Source organism: Tripterygium wilfordii, chromosome 12, assembly GCF_013401445.1.
Source record: "Tripterygium wilfordii isolate XIE 37 chromosome 12, ASM1340144v1, whole genome shotgun sequence".
NCBI classification, from domain to species: Eukaryota; Viridiplantae; Streptophyta; class Magnoliopsida; order Celastrales; family Celastraceae; genus Tripterygium; species Tripterygium wilfordii.
This window is the reverse complement of record NC_052243.1, coordinates 2,425,790-2,447,766: the sequence shown is the minus strand read 5'-3', so window position 1 is coordinate 2,447,766 and position 21,977 is coordinate 2,425,790. Positions and strand designations below refer to the sequence as shown.

The 21,977-nt window shown below is 36.1% G+C and overlaps 2 protein-coding genes and 1 long non-coding RNA gene across 6 annotated transcripts; 1 reads left to right on the top strand and 2 right to left on the bottom strand.

Annotated features, from left to right (window-relative positions):
- Positions 1 to 438: 438 nt before the first annotated feature.
- On the bottom strand, positions 439 to 11,247 carry LOC120011042 (golgin candidate 5-like). Of its 3 annotated transcripts, XM_038862059.1 has the most exons (21): positions 11,059 to 11,246; positions 10,847 to 10,940; positions 10,538 to 10,769; positions 8,789 to 9,678; positions 7,611 to 7,682; positions 6,788 to 6,862; positions 5,717 to 5,831; positions 4,631 to 4,692; positions 4,470 to 4,517; positions 3,704 to 3,988; positions 3,556 to 3,615; positions 3,357 to 3,440; positions 3,195 to 3,260; positions 3,010 to 3,108; positions 2,711 to 2,929; positions 2,063 to 2,177; positions 1,764 to 1,984; positions 1,546 to 1,605; positions 1,333 to 1,446; positions 864 to 938; positions 439 to 743 (listed from the first exon to the last, which is right to left on the bottom strand). In XM_038862059.1, exons 3-21 carry the CDS (start codon positions 10,692 to 10,694, stop codon positions 711 to 713), a joined length of 2,850 nt encoding a protein of 949 aa, XP_038717987.1. In that variant the 5' UTR covers positions 10,695 to 10,769; positions 10,847 to 10,940; positions 11,059 to 11,246; the 3' UTR covers positions 439 to 710. The 3 variants fall into 3 exon arrangements, with proteins under 3 accessions (XP_038717987.1, XP_038717988.1, XP_038717986.1); XM_038862060.1 differs by lacking the exon at positions 10,847 to 10,940 and having other exon boundaries at positions 8,789 to 9,672; positions 11,059 to 11,247; XM_038862058.1 differs by lacking the exon at positions 10,847 to 10,940.
- A 1,234-nt stretch (positions 11,248 to 12,481) lies between these two features.
- LOC120011285 (protein CURVATURE THYLAKOID 1C, chloroplastic) lies at positions 12,482 to 15,302 on the bottom strand. Of its 2 annotated transcripts, none has more exons than XM_038862366.1 (6): positions 15,068 to 15,295; positions 14,276 to 14,338; positions 13,811 to 13,897; positions 13,182 to 13,244; positions 12,967 to 13,004; positions 12,482 to 12,883 (listed from the first exon to the last, which is right to left on the bottom strand). In XM_038862366.1, the coding sequence occupies exons 1-6, from the start codon at positions 15,158 to 15,160 to the stop codon at positions 12,829 to 12,831; spliced, it is 399 nt and encodes a 132-aa protein (XP_038718294.1). In that variant the 5' UTR covers positions 15,161 to 15,295; the 3' UTR covers positions 12,482 to 12,828. The 2 variants fall into 2 exon arrangements, with proteins under 2 accessions (XP_038718294.1, XP_038718293.1); XM_038862365.1 differs by having other exon boundaries at positions 12,491 to 12,883; positions 14,276 to 14,370; positions 15,068 to 15,302.
- A 246-nt stretch (positions 15,303 to 15,548) lies between these two features.
- LOC120010682 lies at positions 15,549 to 20,113 on the top strand. The gene is made up of 3 exons (XR_005470902.1): positions 15,549 to 15,761; positions 16,563 to 16,626; positions 19,902 to 20,113. It is a non-coding gene; the product is annotated as an uncharacterized LOC120010682 (long non-coding RNA).
- The last annotated feature ends 1,864 nt before the right edge of the window (positions 20,114 to 21,977 follow it).

Sequence of the window (21,977 nt, the reverse complement as noted above, 5' to 3'; positions counted from 1 at the left end):
AACTTTAAAAATCAAAGTGATGTCATCATTAGCCAAGTGTCATTGTTGACACCGTAAGTCTCTCAACCCAATTTTGATGCTGAAACGTCCTTTTAAAAAGTTTGTACTTTGACACTGAAACTTCAACATTCTTTGGGTATTCTTGGATTTTAGTACTAAAATGAAAAAAAATAAAATAAGTTACTTTACAGACTACAGTCTTCTTGACAAACTAAATAGAATAATTAGTTGAAACTAATTGACGAATATAATTTTAATGGAGAGAACCTCTGGTGTAGTTATCCTACCAGATGAATATTTTCTTTATATATATATAACAGATTTTAAGTTAACAGAGAACGGCAACAAACAAAATGCCACCAAGGTATTGGCAGACACCTTGCGAAAATAACACGTCATCCACACAAAAATTGATCATTCGTAAAAAAAAAGAAAAAAAAAGAAAAGAATTAGCATCATGTTTAAGCAAGGATAACAAAATTGTAACACTGAACTTGTGTTATACAACAGATTCTGCTAAATTACGATATACAGAAAATTTTACGAGGGCCACGAGCTTGCTCTCTAGACTTCTCCAGCTTAAAATCTTTCACTCAACAAAATCCAAATGATGATTATAGAGAGAACATTCTCCAACAAGACAATTGAATTTCTTTTAAGGAGCTATAAACTATACCGTATGGAGTTAAGGAACCCTTGAACTTGAGATATCAAGGGTTACCCATTGATGAACCCATTTGGATCTGAGGACAAATATTAGGAAGAATAAGAATATGTAACCCAGAAGAAAAGATATTTTTTAAAAAAGAAAAGAAAGAAACGGGATCGTAACAACAAGAACTAAGCTTTATCGAACAAAATACCTGATTTACAAGCATGTTTACTTGCTCTCTGTACATCTCCTTCAAGTCCACAATATCAGCACGGAGTTCCTCCAACTAGAAACGCAGCCACAATTAATTGTTACGAGAAGATAGAAAAAGTAACTTCCATGCACTGTTTTCATTTGACAATGGGAAACACAGAATCAAGATATATATGGAAGTTGTGGTAGAGGTATTGGGGAAAAGGCTTAAAGAACCATGGTATATCTTTGTTCTCGCCTCCATCATTTTTCATGATATTCATCATATATACTAGAAGCAACTAACTGACTAGGAAAGAATCAAGGACAAAAGATGGCAAGAGGACAGTTGAAATGGAACTCCAATATCATGGGTGATTATAGCACATAATAGTACCAAATCCCGTGATGTACCTATCTCCAAAAGCTACTATCCCAAAATTTGTTCGCTACAAAACAAAAGAACCAAACTGAACATGTACATTTACCTCCTCATCACGTTCACCCATTAGCTCCAATGCAGCAGAGTGCCTCCTCCTCAGTGATTCTAGCTCTGCCCGAACGCCAGGCAACATGGTAGCCTCTGCTTGCAACTTTTCACACTGCATGAAATTGAATCAAATTTCAATCTCAATCATAAGGGAAAGACTGATCATAAAAGCTCAGCATAGCTGACATTTCACCAAACACAAAAGAGCAACCTGTGCAGTCATTTTGACCAACTCCTCAGCAAGAGAGTCACGAATAGATTCCAATGATGCCTGAAAATATAACAGTTTATAATTGCCGTAGCCTGGACTTATTGAACTGTTATTGTTCTTGGAACTGATAAATCTGAACCACACCCAGATCTGGAATAGACATGCAGCATGCATCGAAGAGAAAATGATATTGAAATGAAGATATGTATGATCAATACCAAGCGGGACATGTACGATGCAAGTTCGCCTTCTTTCTGGCGAAGGGTAGCTTCAAAAGTACTAGGTGTCATGCTTTTTATGTAGTATGGGCTCATGGTTGTCTCTCCAGCATTCCTTCTTTCAGAGATGCTATCAGATGAGTCCAAAGATGCTTGAAGAAAATAGCTCTCCTCCATGCTACTGAGGCTGCTAGCACTAGAGAGTTTGCGGGATAAGCGTCCTGCACAAAGTACAAATCATATTTATATAGAAGTCAATAGAAAAGGAATCGACTTTAATCATTATTAAAAGCATATACCATTTTCAACCACAGAATTGTGCCTCGTTATGGGAGTTTGTTCGGACACAGTTGCTGACTGGACCCGAGCTGTCCTTTGCAAATCCAACCGAGCAGCTTTCTCTCTTTCTACTTCCTGTAAAGAACCACAAGGTTACTTTAAGACAAAGTACCAAGCCCACATTTATGCACCCAATAAGTTAATGAACTATACTGTATCTTAACTAAATGATGAAATTATGTACAAAGAAAAAAAAACTAAATGATGAACATTAGAGCGGCATGTCCGACAAAGTAATCTTTGCATTTTTAGAGTTATGTGCCAAGAAAATTTCTGAAGAATCTGCTTTGAACTTAATTGATTAGCACCAGATCAGCATTTCCAACAACTTTAGTTAATGTTAAAATTTGAAGGGTATGTTCAATGAGATGGATTGAATGAGAGAAACAGAGTTTTTAATCTAAAAAGATGATGTCCTAACATCTACTATCTTAAATTAATTACTAGATCATTTCTATTTAATACTCATTAAGAAATATGTTAGGCCAACAATCCATATGTTACACAAGATGAATCCAAATCGAGGGGAAGTAAAAAAAAGAAGCAACAACAATGGAGTGCAAAGAATGCCAACTGAAAAATCATTCACATAATAATCAATGCACAACCTGTTGCAACAGTTCCCTGTGCATTAACGCATCTTGTAACTCTTGCTTGTGCTTCCGCCTGAGCTCCTTAATTTCTTCTTCAAGCTGGTTTGCACGACCCTCTTGAGTATCAGCTTCCTCCTTTGCTGCAAGGTACTCCTGCCTATTTTCTGCAGCTCTCTGTCTCTCCTTTTCAAGAGACCTACTTAGCTGTGTTTGCTCTGCTCTAAGACATGATATCTGAACAATCTCTAGCGTAAGTTGGATACAGAAAACAATCTTTACTAATAAAATATGACATAAAAGAGAGCAGAAAAAACCTGAGCTTCAAGCACATTAATACGAGATAAGGTCTGAGATAAGCGTTCATTTATAGATCGTTCCCTTTCTTCGGAAGATGCAGCCTTTGCTTCTGCTTCCTGTATAATAGTTCATAGTAAATGAAAGTTCCTTCATTTTGGAGCTATCAAATATGTAACACAGGTGATAAGAAGATTTTCCACACCTGAAGTCTCGAGTTAAGACTTCTCTCTACAGCAGCCCATGCTTCTGCTCTTCTGGTAGTTGTTTCCTGTCATCAGTCAAAGGATTGTACATAAACACCCTGTATCTTACACCAGTATCCTCCTAAAATGTATAGAGCAGTGAGAGAAATAATACTGAGTACCTGCATAGCCTCAATCTGCCTCAAAAGAGGCCTTGTAGATTCAGGAACTTGTGTAATTAACTCCTCACAACGACGCTCACTTGCCTAGACAAAATGATAGTGTTTGAGAAAAATTTCTTGAATGTTTATACATAGAAAACTGATTAAAAGAAGAAAAATATCACTTAGTGGAAGCAAAATATTTTAGTCATCAACACACTTGATAACGTTTCTGGAGATCTTCGATATCCTGGTGAAGCATGTCTTCTCTAAAAACTGCCTACAAAAAATAAAAGAAAAACATTTATAATTTTAGAATCTCACTTGGAATCAAACCCACAATTTCTATGGGAAAAAAATATATGAACCTGCTGTTCCTTTCTGCTTAAAGTTTGCCTTAATTCTTCAAGTGCCTGTACAAGCATTGCTTCTCGCTCCTCAGCCTCCCTAAGACGACTCTCCAGTTCACTTCTGGCTTCATTGTTGACACGTGCTTCTGCTAATGCTTCAGCTTCCTTTGCTGCAGCCAAAGCATTTGTATAGTAATCTTTCTGCACTGCAAGTTCTGCTTGGTGTTTTTCTATTGTTTCTTGTAGCAACTTTTCTGTGGCTGTCTTGTCTTTCTTGATACTTTCTACTTTATTCTCTTCCACCTTGAAGTGGTACAACGCAATTGCATAAGTTATTATAAGATGGATTAAACTTCAAATCAGAAAAAATGACCATAAAATATAGATATGAGAACAAATATTTAATCTGTAATGACTATGTTTTGCATTTCAGCTTAGCCTTGCTAAAGGAGCATGTAGTAAGAAGAAGTAACTCACAAATTCAAAAGAACAAAAGAAAGAATGGACGAAGGTATGGAATGTCCTGGAATTTAAGCATTCCATTTGCCTTAATCACATATTCACTATCCCACAAGCACATGAAACCATCAAATCAAGAAAACTAAACCTTAGCATTATAAGCACAACGATATATGGTACCATAGATCTCCTGACAAAGACTGAGATAACAATGTCGTGAAAGTGCCAAATGATTTATGAGTCATACAATCCATGTGATGGGACTAATTTAGAAAAACCAAGCAAGTACCAAGAATTTTAAAGGATGATTTTTAAATTCAATTACCTGAAGCTTGGTGATGAAACCTTTTTTCTCCTCTTCAAGCTCTCTAATCTAGCTTTCATGGAATGGAAAGAAATTGAAAAACACAAGACTTGATTATGAATTAATCATAGTAATTAGACTAGAAAATGCAAAAGGGATAGCCATTGAACCTTCTAACACACCTGAGCCCTTAATTTCCTCATCGTTGCTTCTTGAGCAGCCTGCTTCTTAGAGAGTTCTTCCCCTGAATGATTTCCCAATAATAGCCAGCCAAAATAATTTACACAACATTAAATGGATAAAATAGGCTAATCAGATATCCAAAAAAAATACACCACCAGAATAAAACGATAACAGAGTTGGGGGAAATATATAGCATTTTTTTGAAGTCTACATGAAAACTCAATTTTCGGCCAGTTCTTGACCATTTCCCTCAAAACTGCAAATTTACCGGATTCCCAATTATAAAGTCCAAAAATTCCACTTGTATCACTTAACCAAACATAATAGCTACTGTCCAACCATATTTCATGAAACCACGAGATCCAAGGACTGTACAACTGCATCATCAGACTCATTACTTTCAGAAAAGAAGCAGGATGCTTTGCACTAATATTTCACACTGTTATTCTAGAAAAGTTAGCTCATTAGCCAAGCAGTAAAATCTCTTTCTCTACCTTTTGACAGGAAAGCAAGTCAACTTAGGCACAAGGACACCAAAAGAACAATCCAGGTTCTCCCCAATCACCCTAAACAGGTGCACTCAGCCTTGACCATTTCCTCCTTATCTTATTTTTCCATCCTCATTGCACGGAAATAATAACCACGTTGCTGGGACAAGGCAATTATCCTTCTCCAACCTTGCCTCTACTCCAGGAGCCTTATGCACATGAGTTATTTTCCTTTACCTTTTACCTTATAATGCACATAAATAATAAATATTCCTCAAATAATATGTGCATAAAGGGTAAAGATTAAGCTAAATAACACAATTATCCTGTCCAAGACTCCCGCGACGAAGGCTTGGTTGGGGAGGCAAGATGTTATTGTAGGATAGAAGAGAGGCTGATCCAGAAATTGAACGCATAACCTGTAGGTTGACGACAACTACTAGAAGTACCTCTGAAGAACTAAAGACTATGTTATGTTAAACATATGATTAAAACAAACAAGCTTTGTACCCAACAAAATCAACACCAAAAATAATATTTGTCCCTCAAAAGAGTACAGTGCCACCAACTATTAATAGAAGAGTTCTAACAGCTCACCTTCAGCCATTACTTGAGTAATTATTTCATCTTTTTCCTTCAAAAGGGCAGCTGCATCGCTTTTTCTATTATGTTCTCTTCTAAGTGTATCCCTTTCCCTAGTAAGAGCATAAACCTGTAATCATATCATGAAGACAAAATTAAAAGATAGTAGCAGTAACAATTTAAAAATCAAATTCATCCTAGCCAAGGGCCTCAGTGCCATGAAGACATTCTACTCTGAACTTTTTTGGGGAAACATTTGAATGCTTGTGTGCATACTCAACTTACCCAATGCTTCCTCCAACAAATTGTTCAAAACTTCAACTGCATGGAACTGTCCATCTAATTGCATCGACACCCAACCATAGACTTTTGAGGTCCAATGTTACAACAAGTCGTACAAGAAACTCCTATAAAAATACCTCTCCACTGACTTAATCTAAAGTTATTTTTTCCAGGAAAACAAGCAAAACTTTCTTTTTTTTTTGAAATTCAGAAATCTTCTAGATATGAAACTAATCAACTATGTTACTCCTTTTGTGTTAATTTTAATTTTTCCCTTTCTAGGTGCTGCTTTCATCTATCACCGCAACTGTCATCACTCATCCCATTGTTGTCAAAATCTACTCTCACGATTAAGAAAAGAGTTACAATATTATGGGCTAGCCTCAAGCATTATGTAGACTCTCTTGGTGGGGTTGTGCCTGCAGTTTTATTGACCTACATAAGGCAGAACTTAAACATAAACAAGTTCTACCTGTAAATCAGCATTAATAACAAAAGTATTTTCTACGGTATTTAAAGAAAAATTTTGAGGTGATACAACATGGTTACATAAGTAAGCTAAACTAGCCAATTTGAAATGGGATGAAGAATAATGTTAAGGTGGTTAAGCCCATGTGGTTGAGATGCCATTACCAAAATAAAATTGTAAAGAACAATTAACAGCAACGATTCTATTCGCATGTGCCTCAAAGAATGTACTGACAAAATTAAAATTTTAGATCCAAAATTGAGCAGAAAACTGGAAATCCTTGAAGTCAGAAGCAGATTATGTGAGATTTACGCTAATAAAAGAGAAAATCCTACCTTTCTTTCAATAGTTGCAACTCTTTGATGGTATTCCTCTCTCAAAGACTCAATTTCGGCTTCATTCGATTTCCTCTGTTCCAAAGTATCCGCATATTAGAATGTCAAATTCAAGACAAAATGAAATGGGAGAGAGGGAGAGAGAGAGAGAGAGAGAGCAAAGTCAAGCCCAGTACTTTAAAATATTAAATTAATGATCCTGATTTACTCAAAACATAAAAGTTTACATCAGTGACAGCCTGGTCAGTTTATCGAGTCCTCAAGATTGTTCTGTTCCATCTATGAAAGAAACTATAACATATTTTGATATCATGTCAAGTTTTCACTTCCTTGATTAATCTAGATCATACATTGATGATGGGTGTACACATGGGTTTACCACGAAAAATAAAATTACAGCCAGTTTAGTCCTGGATTTGCCTGGCAAGGTTATTCAAAGTCTAAACGTAACAAGCAGTTCCTGCTTGAAATGTAACTAGCAGTTCCTGCTTGACCCTATTACATTACTCCGTTTATTCTATATACATAATAGAATACTCTGTATATATACTCCTTATGTATTAGGATATTATAATTGGAGCCCCACAATAGCTAGTTGTATGTATGAAAGAAAATATTTGATAATGAAAGACTTCTCTTTTTGCAAGCCACTTCTACCAGAAGAATTCTACACTGCTCTTTCCACAACCAGAACTGGAATTTCAAACACAAATAGAGAAGTATTCTGAGCAACTATATATGGAGAACATTAGCAGATCACACCCATTACAATAAGTAAACAAGAAATAACACTGTAAGGAAACTAATCAACACTTACGCATACCTTCAAATCCTCAATCACAGCTTTTAATTGCTCGTTTTCATTCATCAACTTTGCAATCTCATCAGCTTTTGCCTAGAAAAGCAATCAAAATAGTGTATAATTAATGTTCCATAAAATGAATCCAACACAAGTAAGATTGCATAAAATTTCCCCAAGGTTTAGGTGCATAAGAAACCAAAACAAGTAGCTCTTTGAATGCCATTAAGTGTTAAACATGGACCACCATGAACCATTATGAAAACAAAGAGATATGTTAAAAAAAAAATTACAGTTATTGCGGCATCATTGAACTTCTACATGCAAAATAACAACATTAATTTGCAAGAAAAGCAAGAACTCAATTTTCACTATGTTATTTAACTATGTTAACTTCAACAAAATAGAAGGTTTAGACATGTATACTAGAGAGAGCAAAGTGCAGAAGCCTCTCATCCAAAACCGGATTGAATTGGAGTCTCACAAGCACTTTTGGGCGATTTGTGTCTTTTTATCTTCAGAAACTATCATCTTAAAGATAGACGTAACATCATCTTCTTCAACAACCAACATTTGTGTACTCTCTCTCTCACACAAACACGCACACATATCAGTGGCCATATGACTCATAGGTAGAATGTCCTTAAAAGTGCTGTGTGTGTGTTTTTTTTTAATGAACTAAAAGTGATGTTTTTGACCAAGCAGAAATAAATTCAAACAATGAGCACAGTAACAAGCTTCAAAGACTAAGGAGCATCACCAGTAGAGCCCTGAGGCTCCTATTTTTCACTCTCAAATAAGTCGAAAAACATGTGGAAGAAGAAACATTGCATGATCAAGGTTTTAGACTCAAATTTAACCACGGCATGATGTATTGTCCCACTTGGCCAGGGGTGTGAGTGGACCATTATTTAACTAATAACTAATACACTTCAAGTGGAAGATATGAACACTGTTCAAATACATCAACAGCTCTCACATCAGGCATATGAAGCTACCAAGTGAAAATTTTGGTAGTGCCTCAGATACCAGCGACAAGAAAAGGATGATGAACCAGTTAGTGAAACGCTTCTTTAATATTCTACAAGGACCCATCTAATGCTAGACTCTGTTCCGTATCTTCGCCCCACAAAGGCAGTAACCATGCAACAGGTTCATATGAAAGTCTTTCAAATAAATAATTATTGTGCCATGTGATATACCTGAGCTTGCCTTGCAGCACCTTGCAATGCGGATTCCATCATCTTCATCTCAATCTTCACCTTCTCCAATTCTATCAGTGAATTCGTAGAGTCCGATGCATTTGTTGCTGAACTCAAACACTGCTCTTGATCTTTGATTCCAGTCTCACTATCAATGGCATCCTGATGGACTTCAAGTGCTCTACTATTTGCAGCCTCCTCATGAGATATCAATTCAGAAACCGTCTCTAAAGCATCATTTGAAGGAACCATAGTGGAAAAGGAAAGCTCATGAGCACTCTCAATCTTATCAGCACTGGCAGGAATCTGATAAGCCACCTCGGTACCATATTCCACTTGCTCATCACTTGTTACCTCAGCTTCAACTGGAGAACTTTGCTCCTCAATTTCTTTTCCTTGTGTCTTATGTTCATCAGTGCCTTCATTTATATTAACAGTATCATGTGACTCATCAGGCCCAGTGTTATCACCATCAACTTGATCTACCTCAACAGCCTTTGACTTGACTTCTATTGACTTTGAACTTTCATAGGGTTTTACTTCAAAGGACTCTTCTTGTTGCATTTCATTGTCTGAATTCGATGTCTCAACATTTTGTGGGATGGTTTCAGGAAGTTCAATTTGCGCCGATTGAGATTCATGTCCAGCTTTGCTAACATCTAAAATCACATGATCCATTTGTTCAGCAGTTTCTGTATGCTCATCATTTTTTTCAGCCTTTGGTGCCTCATCTTCTTCTTGAATGGCAGTTTGTTCAGTTGCAAAATTTTGTGAAGCATCAGTTTCAATACCTTCCTTTTCCTCAACAGTTAGCACCTCACATTTTTCCTCAACAGTATCCTCTTCACTCTTGTGCCCCATAAAGGACATGACAGGCCATAATCCTGAAGCTGACAAGCACATAAAAGCAACATTTAGATCCACTATCTGACACCAACATTGCAACAGAGGTAATCAACATCCATTCGAATTGTGACAAATTCAAAGAGAGCCAACCAAGAAAAAATTTGGAGGAAACATAGCACAGAAGAGCATATATTTTCCAAAAAACATGCACACATATTGTATTTAGGATTAATGATGCACAAGAATACAAGTTGCACCAATATGAGTAAATTACCCTCTCAACTCAACATATTAGTTCTCTTTCATAAATTACCTTTTGTGATTAAGAGGAAAAAATAATATAATTGCTATTGCATCTGAATGAAACTGACTTTTTTTTGGATAAGCATAAGACAGATAATATTTGCCAGTGTAATGAAGAAAGCAAGTAGTCTTAAAAGTCCATCAGAAGAATTTAAAAGAAACATTGCAACGATGACAACTAGTCAAAACTCAACCAGCAACATCTAATATTAGAAACTTTACGTTCTTAAGAGCACGTCAAAAACATTTAATTATTCAAAGTATTCAATATCCATATTGGCAACAAGGGCAACAAATAATCTACTATATCCTGCACAGTACTGAAATAATAACATAATAGAGAAAGAGAACAATGCAAAACCTAAACATCGAAGAACATTAAAAGTCCCTAATATAATATTACAACTCAGGAAACCTAAGGGCATGAACATTGTAGCCATTAAGGCTTGGAATCCCAATGGATGGAAAAGCAAGCAGATAATGGACAATGTCTCCGCATGATTTCTATATCCTCCAATATCAAATAACACAGCAGTTCAATCCCCGCAGTGGATACTTACAGAAAACGCGAAAGAAAAACATAAGAGCATTGCAATTCACCTCCGCTGGTGGATTCTGACTTGTCTGACTTCTCCTCAAACCCAAGAGCGGTGTCAAAATTCTTCTCGATATTCTTGACACTCTCGCTGAACTTATTCACCGCCCCTGCCAGATCCGGGAAGTTCCCCAAGGAGACCTTCCCGCTAAACCACGCCATTCCTAACTACAAACCCAAAACCAATTCGATCCAAGAGAACTCAAATCTACAAAATCCACCGCATCAAGAAAACCCCTGCATTGACACAAAAACTCAACTCAAATTAAAAATCGAATAGAATCAAAGATCACAAATAACCAAACTGAGTGTACCAATTGTTAACAATCAGCCAAGGGAGCAATAACAGAAGCGTAGAGACGATCATAATGAGATCCAAATCAGAACAAACCTGTAATTATTACTTCTCTTTTTTCATCAAGAGAAAACCATATTATTCCTCGAGAGGATTAAATAAAGATAAAAGAAGAATAACAAAAAAGCGAAATTAGCAGTTTATTCCTTCTCAATTATAATCGTGTTCTACCTGCTTTGAGACGAGAGTGGAGAATCAGATCATGATTCTTCTTGCTTTTTTTGTTTCTGGAGCTGATGATGATTTGGCTTGAGCCAGAGATTGGCTTCGATCACGGGGTCGGTCGATCTGAGTTGCTTCTTCAAATTGGGCGCATTAAGTGCCCTGATAGTTTAATTAGGAAATTTTGAATATATTTTTTAGGGTTTTCAATAATTTTTTCCGAGCAAGGTTTTAAATTTATTTTATTATTTTTTCCATAATTAAGGCGCTATAGACATGGTAGGGGTTTTTTTTTTTTTTTGGAAAAGAAAGACTTCATTAAGAAGAAAATTGGATACAATCAGCTGTGTAGATGTCCCTCAGGCTATATGGCCTAGGGTTAGGTACATTTTTCATTGTTGAAAAATTCAATAAATTTTAATTTAGTCATCAAAAGTTCAATTTCGATTATTAAATTGCAATGCTCGAATATTCGGTTACTAAATTGGAATTTAAACAAATTTTCAGTGATAAATAGTATATTTAACTTGGTTACGGGAATTTAAAGCTACACCCTGTGAAAAGTGTAGACACCTCGATAACATCCTACATCAAAGAGAATGAGGGAGGAGTGACAATAGAGAAGGAGAACTTGAAGCCTAACACATGAAAATCGATTTTCTGAGCCCAAGCTTGGACAAATCCGTGTGGGTCTTGGCCTAGAGCGGATAATATCTTAATATGTTTGGGCTTGGGCAATGCGAGTCTTCCAGAGTTCAACCTAACTTCTCTGAAGACGAAAGGTTGTCATTGTGTTTTTATTGAGAGAACTCTAACAAAGATTGTGGGCTATCAGTTGCACCAGTGGCGGGTAGACAATGGGCCGCTATCTAGAATGGTATTGCTGTAAAAAGAAGGTGAGAAACCCAATTGTTGGAAGATGGCAAGGCTATGAACGAAGGCTACCGACTATTACCCGAGGACATGCAAACTTCTGAAGGGGGTGGAATGATAAAATCACACATCGAGAAGGATGAGCGACAATAGCTAAGGAGAACCCATATCCTAACACATTAAAATCAGTTTTTCTGGTCTATAAGAGGACGATGGGTCTAGAAGAACAAATCCGTACGAACCTTAACCTAGAACGGACAATATTTTAATATGTTTGGACTTGTTGGCATTGCAAGTCTATCCAGAGTCCAACCCAACTTTTCCGAAGACGAAAGTTCTTAATCACACCCTTGCCACATGAATTAGTGGCTCGTGTCTTGAAGTAGGTCAACAATGCATTCATTTTAAATTGTATATACTAGTCATTAGATTCATTTTCATAGAGAATCCTACCATACAACACCCAACCCAGCACGTATGTTATTTTGCCCAGAAATCAATCAAGCTAACACCAAAGAACCTTGCAACACTGTTCACACCATTCTAGGTGACAAGATTATAACAAAACTGAAATTGCAATTCATGATCCATGCACTCATAATCGGTGGTCAAAACTCAATCTCCCACAATACATGCAAGGAAGTAAATGAATCCTTAGGTAAGTTCGATCGGAATGCCAAACAGGGGAATCACAACGAAAAAAAAGGTTACACCTCCATTGTATGCTCAGCAAAGACAATTTCTACACATTCTTTGTTGAATTGAAGCAATAGAATGCTTGGTAATGTTTTGATTGACACTAGATACATACAGTTCAACTACACCACCCTCCAACCCTTCCTTGTCTCTAGCAATCTCCGGGACAATACCGAAACACAAACCATCACTTACTTTTCCAAGGACATATCACTGACCCAGTATGGCAGATATTGTATTACCGACAATTTCGCGAAGCTCCCCCCTGTGTGAGAATAAAAGGATTAACAACACACAAAGTAGTTTCAATAACAACCAAACCACACAAGTCAAATTTAGGTTACTTACCTGCCAGGTTTGAATAAAAGATAGCGATATACGAACCACTGAAATGGATAAGGTTTGAATTAGAGCATGTAGAAGAGAAGAGTGCAAACCTAGATGTCTAATGTTGTAAATGCACAGAGTGCGTTAAGAAATGGTGAAAGCAGGAAAAGGAAGAGGAGCTTTGAAACCAATTTGGTACCAGAGATGGCAGCCAGGAACTACATTACAAAACTTACCGAGGAAAATAGTATTCCTATAAGTTCCAGTACGGTTGGAATAAGCGGTACCTTGTCAATGACCTATTCATCATCCAATAAAAATGAACTATCAGATATCTTGGTAGGCTGAAGGCCAACAAAATAACAAACTATATATATAGCAAGAGAGGAGGAAGGGGAAGGAGTTCGGAGGAAACTATGTTGATCATGACTAAAATATAAATTGCTAGATGCACAAACACTGATATTGGTTCAAAGTTCAATGAGTGAATATATGCGTTCAAAATTGTCTGACAAGGACCATGAGATAGGGTATAATTTTGGATAGTAAAACCTTGATTGAAGAATTCATTTTTTCCACTCCTTCTCAATCATCAACAGATGGGGAGCAAGTAAAGCCTACAACCTCGAAAAGATTGGCACTTCATATAATACTTTTTTTTCCCTGTTTTTACTAAACCTATATGTATTTTTTTCTTCCTTTTTTTAGTTGAAGAAACCTATATGCATTCATGTGCATAACATAGAAGGCTTATGTATTTACAGCCCCATATCTGTCTATCGTTAGTTCCAGAGACCATTCCTATTCCCAATAATATCTCCAAATTGTTTCGCTACGATATTCAAGACATAGTTATAGAAATTACCCCAACAAGATTTGTTGACGCCCAAAAAGCCACTACAGCAGCAAAACCCAAACCAATAAGACCCAGCCGGTCTTCCGAACTATCCCACTGTTTGCAAGGAAGAATTGAATGACAGTAGTTGGTAATAACTAAGAAGAAGCAACAAAAACAGTCTTTACCATATCAAGAAAATAGCTCCACGAGATGATGTAAGAATGAACAACCAACAAAATTAGGCAAACATTGAAGTTTGGTTTGCCATATATTAAAATCCCTGTTCAGCATTCAAAAGAAGTCCTCTTGTTTGCAGAATTGCAGTCCACAATCTGATTTGCATGATGTAATGACCAAACCAGGGGCAAATGGACCAAGACCAAAGCAAATTGATTTTTATAGAACAGTTTTTTGTTCTAAATTTTATTATCTCGGTGTAAGCATTTTTGACTATCAATAAATGACTGAGAGAAAGAAGGCGGATATACTCACAACATTTTGAACAGACTTAACAATGCCAAGCGAGGTTGAGGAATCAGAGCCTTCTTGCGAAGCCTTCACAACAACAGCAATATGATTCTTTCTCTCTGTGACCCAGTAAATGAAACATAAAAATAAAATAGAGTAAAAAATAATAGCCAAAGAATGTTTGAAAGAAATCAACAACTAGAACTCTGGTATCTTACTCCAACATTTCACTCAAGAATCCAAAGATTGGATAGATGGGGAATTGAAACACTTATCAGCCAACTCCCTTGAAACTTTATTTATGAATTTCAGACCCAGAGTTAATCAGCGGCATGTTTCCCTTTTATCTGGCTCAATTGTGATGTTGCCAAAAGTACTGAATCTTACTTTTCTCAAGTTCTTCCATCCTGATTAATACCCAAAAGTAAAAAAAAAAGAAAAAAGGATTCAAACAGACCAAGTCCTTGCACTTACTCTTTTTATTTTATGAAGTTATGCCTGGATTCAAAACCTCAATTTGAACAGCTTCCCCATATCTACATTTTCCCCACATTACACTAATCGCTGTCAATTCAAACACCCTCCCTGAATCTACATCCGCCCCACATTTGACAAATAGTAATCTAACATAAGATCCCAGAATCCTACAACAAAGAGCCCTTGTTCTAATGGTACAAAATTGAAGAACACAAATTATCCCTCCAACCTCAACTTTGAACACGAATTAAAGACACCCAAGCCCCAACAAACTAATTAGATAATTCTACTGATGACATTACGTTATGTACACTTGCAAAACTGATGGTAAAAGAATACCAAAGACAGTCGCTTTAAACGTCGAATGAGATTCTCCTTTAGCGGTATAAACTTGGTGTTTCTGAAAACTACGGAAAAAGGACTTCCGACCATGGACTAACAGTGGTGGAGGCAAGCTTGCAACAGTGGCAGCCATGTTTTCCTGCAAGAGAAATTAATAACAAAAGACGAACTAAAATTTAGATGTGAGAAATCGGGTTTGAAGTTTGAACCGAATAATATCAGATAACCGAAAATAGAGCGAAATCCACCATAGAAAATGCACATGGCTGTTGATGGGACCTGTTCCTATCATTGGACCGTTGAGTTAGCACTTCACGGCCCAACTGTTTTGGGTTGATTTGGATTAGTCAAGGTTAAGGCCCAGGCCCATTATATCCTGGGCTATTGATTGAGTGAGCACTTCACGGCCCAACTGTTTTGGTTGAACGCAAAGCAGCGGACGGGTTTCAATTTCATGGTTGGATGGCATTCTATAAAATCTCGGAGTAGCCACATGGCCCAGATCACACAGACACACATTGGGCTTTCTTTCCGATGATTTTCGTTTGTGAAGGGCGAAGAACCGCGGAGTAAATCAAACAGTTTTCGCAAAGCACGATCGAGCCTCTCTCTTCTAGCCAGGCGACGCCTTACTCAGTGTTTGTACGATTTTATGGCGGTTTTCTTTTACTCCGGCTCTTTGCTTTGCCAGGTTAGGAATCTTGATTGTGCAATGTCATTTTAATCTGTTCTTCACCGCAGCAATTTATTGTCTGAGTGAATGAATAGATTCATACGCGTTGCTTTTGTTATATACAAGCTCATTGGATTGCAAATAGCAGTGAAATAGAACCAGTAAAGGATGTATGGGAGAGTGTTGGCTGAATAATGTTTAACTGCATGTTATTTGGACTCAAAACTGTGTTAGAGTTATATTTTATCATATTTACAGATGTCTGTGTTGGTCTTTGTTATCCTACACATCATTGTTTCTGCATTGTATAATGTTTCGTGTTCTTCTAGCCACCATGCCAATTTTTTGAGGTTCTCTGGACAATGCGCTTATTATCATCAGTTTCTTTTCGATTTAACTGCAAAATTGTATAGTGAGAATTTCTGATTGCTTACATCCAAGGAATTTTTCTCTTTGATTCGTTTAATTTTTTTTTTTCCTGATGTGATTCATGTGAACCTTACTCTATCCATTATGTTTATTCCCCACTCTTCATATGCTTTGCTTTCTAGAAAATCCTTCTGCGACAATGCTCTTATGTGTTAGATGTCCATCCATGTTCTGAGCATGGAAGACTGACTCCACATTAATCGCATCATCAACGTATTTTATGGACAAATAACTGTGTGTGTGTGAGTGCAAACAGAATGCATGTTAATTTGTTCAGTCATCCCCTCTCTTGTGATGGAGGCGAGGGTAAGTATTTTGATGCTCTTAGTATTATAGGGGTATCTGTTCATAATTACGCTCCACCTTGAGTAAGGTTCATTGTTCCTGCAGATAGCAGGTGGGAGAAAGCGCGAGGAAGGATGGCTGAAAAGAATTGTTGCATAACCGGTATTCGGTACATTGAAATTATATTTGATGCTTTTGCATTACGTATCATGGCTATGAATTTTTTTTTGAATAGAATTTTTTTTATTAATGGCACCAAGGGGGACAACCCAAGAGCGAACCAAACCTCATAGGTATATACTCCAACTGTTCATATTAAGAGTCTTACAGGTTTGTAGTCAATCAGGACTTGGTGAAACAATATGCCTGGGGCAATGTTCCATGCAATCTTATGAGATTTCGAGCTGTCTGATACTGTAACTGTACATTTGGGAACTCTCTTTGGGCATTGCAATTGAAGTGATTCAGTGATATTCAGCTTTTCCGCTCTAATTTCTTTGTTTGTACCTTTAATTCTTGAACAATTTTCTGATGGAGCTGGTTTTGTGGATAACATTATAGGAAATTTGTCAATGTTAGTTTTAGTAGACACTATACATGATTTGGACATTTGATAAAGTATATCTACCTTAGAAGCCAACTAGGCCGCATCAAGTTAAACAATTACCCAAAGTATGAGTATGAGATGTACTTGACCTTTAGGGCTTGCAAATGTGAGTTAGTTGTGGACTGGTAGTTGTTTTTACACTTACCTTTATCTTTATTTGTATCCAAAATTTAAAGTTCTAATAAATATGATTGGGATTGGAGTTGATGAGATATTTTACGTGTATTGCTGGGATTGTCAAAACAATACTAACACTAATGGTATTTGCCTCCACGAAACTATGAGCCCGTATTGAACTTGGAAAGTTCCACGTACAAGTATTTTCCTGCAATGGAAGTGCTTTGAAAGTTTGAAGAATAGTCGAAAGTTCTTTTCTGGATAAATTGGAGAAACCGAAAATTTTAAGCAGAAACTAAGTAGAACTTCAAAATTATCCAGTATTGGGTAGGTAGAAATATTTTTTTAATTGATTTGATCCTAGCTTATGTTATTCTTTCAAGATTTGTTATTGATGGGGCTAGGTTGCAGAAACTTTATGAACTATAGTTCATCCAATGAATTTCAGTCATACTTTTCTGGAGCCATGTGCTTTAATTGTCCTATAGGTCAGATCATGTGTCCTGTTCCAACTAATTCTATGTGTATGCCCGCATATCACTTGTGAAGCAAGAAACGGATACAGATAAAGAAAGAAAGAATGGGAGTTCCTAAATTTCTTAATCTGTCCATTTACTGAGAAGGGACAATGTAGGTGGAAAATGTATTTCCTGCTGAACATGCATGAATTCATTGCAAAGAATGTGCATACATGAATGAAAATGTATAATAGCGTCCACACACTCATAAAGTCTCATTGTGAGGAACTTTACTCCGCATCACTTCCTCACAATTAATAATCTAGTGTATTCAATACTGCACGGCTGGTTTGGTGGTAGCTGAAACCTGACTGCCAAAACAACCTTCTCATCTACTCGTCAATCCTGCTCTTGAAGTTGAATGGGAACTTAAAACCTTCTCTTCAAGCATGCATAAAATTCAACATGCATCAGTCTCATGCAGATTGCGTGTCGTGCCAGTGTTTACAATCTTATCCTGGCAATTTGAGATTTCTAATTAAATATATTTCCTGGTGAAACATGCATGACTTCATTGCAAAGAATGTGCATTCATGAATGAAATGTATAATAGCGTCCACACACACATCAAGTCTCATTGTGAGGAACTTAACTCTGTATAGCTTCCTTACAATTAATAATCTGGTCTATTCAATATTGCATGGCTGTTTGATGGTAGCTTTTCACCTGACTGCCAAAACCACCTTCTCATCTACTCATCAATCCGGCTCTTGAAGCAGGATGGGAACTTAAAACTTTCTATTCAAGCATGATCCTAGAATCTTCAGCCTAGTCATGCTGAAACAGATTGTCATGGCACTCTTATTTGACATAATTGACATTCCACATTGCCTAAGTCTCATGCAAATTGCGTGTCGTGTCAGTGTTTACAATCTTATCCTGACGAATTGAGATTTCTAATTAAATATCTTTCCTGGTGAAACATGCATGACTTTATTGCAAAGAATGTACATTCATGAATGAAATGCATAATAGCATCCACACACTCATCAAGTCTCATTGTGTGGAACTGACTCTGTGTAACTTCCTCGCAATTCATAATCTGGTCTATTCAATATTGCATGGCTGCTTTGATGATAGCTTTTCACCTGACTGTCAAAACCACCTTCTCATCTATTCGTCAACCCAGCTCTTGAAGTAGGATGCGAACTTAAAACCCTCTCTTCAAGCATGCTCCTAGAATCTTCAACCTAATCATGCTGAAACAGATTATCGTGCCATCCTTATTTGACATTCCACATTGTATTAGTCTCATGGCGATTGCGTGTCGTATCAGTGTTTACGATACTATCCTGGCGATTTGAGATTTGTAATTAAATATCATTTAAGTAGTCACAGCTGATGCACATTACTTTATTGGAGGGTCTCCATTTATGTTTTGTTTTATGAGAGAGGCACAGTAAACCTTATGATGATTTCCCCACCCCCACCCCTGTCAAGTGGATTACCTCAGATTTCAGTTTTAATGATTGGGTGAATATATTTGATATGTCCTTTTTACCATTAACAGCAGGTCCCCATGCTATTTCGTCCCCTCTCTTGTTAAAGCCATATGAGAAGCTGTTTATAGTTTATACTTACAGGCAATTTCGCATGCATCCATGTCTTTGAGTTGCATTGAATTAATAATGATGGTGATATGTTCACTTTTCAATTTTCTGGGAATACATATTGACATTTTGCTCTTAATAATTTCTCGTTTAACAGAAATGGCAAGAAAGCCAGGATACACTAACAAATGAACAAAGAAAGAAGCTGAATATATGTAAATATATATGTGTTGGTCTTATGTGTGTTCTTTATATTACTTTGAATTGAAAATCATAGTTCCTACTGTGATATTTATGGCTTAAATATTCATCTCTTCTCTGGTTGGTCTTTTTTGATTGGAGTCTTTCTTAAGTTTAGTACCAACAATCAACTGTCAAACAAGACATCAATTACATATATATGATTCATATTTTGATTATTTAACTTTCTTAGAAGACCATTTTTTTCCCCTTCAAAGTGGTTGATACCTTTAGTTTTCTCTTTTACAATCTTTTTCCTTCTCTTTTTCATCTCTAAGCTTTCCTATTGCTTTATAGAAGCATTTTACACCTATTTCATGATTCTTGCATTGTTCTTTCCTTTCCCAGCTTAAATCATCACATTTGCCACACCTTTTCACTGACTTAATTTCTTCTCATTTTTTGGTTTCAGGCGCCAGACTTGCTTCATAAGAATCCTTGGAAATTAAGTAAATATGCTTTACTTGTCAACTTTTTGTGTGTGAATAAATTAATACTGATTTCAATTAGGTTGGTTGTAGTCCTGTGTTGGCTACATATTATCTACCATTCCTAACTAACGGGGCAAGAAGTCCGAACTCAAATGAGAGGGAATGAGAAAAAAACAAAAAGGTACATATATATATATATCATGGATAGATGATTTGAATAGCAGATGGACTTGATCATCATAACATATATGGCACCAAAACTTTTAATTAAAGACTCTGATACCTCATAATGGCAACCTTGAACATTTTCTTCAGTTTGTCTAGAGCGTTGAGTATATAATCAATTTAAGGTCCATGGTTAGTTGATGGAAAGTACAAAACTTTAATCTAAGGATAAATTAGTATACTACTAAACCATGTGTTTGGTACCCAAAAAGTGGAAGATGGTCATAAGTTTGTTTTCTCGGGCTTGATTCTTCAACAATTCCATATGAAACATTTACATATAAGTCTATGCATAATAATTAGCATTTGAAAAGGTTGTTTGTGAGAATGAAAATTTGTTTAATCATTTTTTACTGTTGTGGTAAGAGTACTGAACTACTGATGCTGCTGCTTCTCTCACATTTTGGAGATAAGAAGTCGGTTGATTGGGTCCCATATTTGTGTAGTAATTTTTTTATGTCAAACAAATTTGCTTCCTTTTGGGTGGTTTTAGTGTATTCTTTCTACTTGTCAGTTTCTACTTGGGGATCTAGCTTTTAAATCTATATAAAGCTTGAAGAAATTTAGCATAAAAACATTTTTTGGCTTCATTTTTAATTTAACATTGCACATTTTTTAGTATTATAAATAGTGTTTCATATGATATTGGAGCTTAATAACTGATCAAGTGATGAAGTAATAGTGGGAGATGCATAAGCATAACCATTTGGACCTAGTGATGAATCTCTTTGAAGTCAAACCATATAGGTTTTGAATTCAATTTCTATTGAGAGCAATACGCTTGTGGATGCACACTGGTTATGATCTAAAAAGAAAAGAAAAAAGTAAAGTTGGAGATCCATAGTTTGATAATTTGGTAGTGGAATATAGACAGTATCATTAATTGTTTATTATAAGTCTGAGATAATAGGATTGGGAATTGACTAATCCAACTTAGAAATAATTAATTTGAAAAAATTATATAGACGGAAATCTTGGAAGCAAATCCATTAATTGCATTCACTTATTTTCAACCCTTTAAATGATATAAGGACACATGAAAAATTCAACTCTACCGATAATAACAGGACTCTAAGGAAATGGAGATCATCACTACACGGGTTGCGAATGTGATCCTAGGCAATATCCAACTAAATTGTAGCTGGTTGTGGCTCGGCTAACTCAGCCGATAGTAATTAAGTCCTCTTTTTTTTCTTTTAGGAACTATTACAAGTGGAAAATTGTTGCAATTAACAGAACAACTCAAGGTAAAGTTTGGACTTGCTGAATTGATTTTCTGAAATATCCAAAAAGGCTGAATCAATTTCAACTAATATATATATATATATATTATCTATATTATATAGAGGTTTTTAATATCATCATTGTATTTGAATCAATTAATACATAGCATGATTTGATTTGAGCTGCTTATAAACTAATTAGACTAGTAGGTTGTAACTATTGCATTGAAGAATAGTAGTTTATTTTTTTAATCAGGAAAGAAGAGTAGTTTTGATAGTAAGTTATTATGTAAACCATCAATAAAAGCAACCGTAACCGTGATTTCCGCATATGTTGTTTAAAAATATGATTAATAACAATTAAATTTGTAATAGTGTTAGGGATCCCAATCATCTCAATAGTAGATGCATCACTCTCTGGTTCAATATTAGGTTTTGTAAACCCCTAAACTTAAATCAATCAAAAGGCAAGATCCATTATTAGGATAACTGAGATTTCTAACATTTTTGTTAAATTTTTCATCAAAGTTTTACATGCAAAAAAATAAAATAAATTAAAATCAATATATTATTCGTAAAAAAAAAAGTTTATGCGGAAAATTATTATGC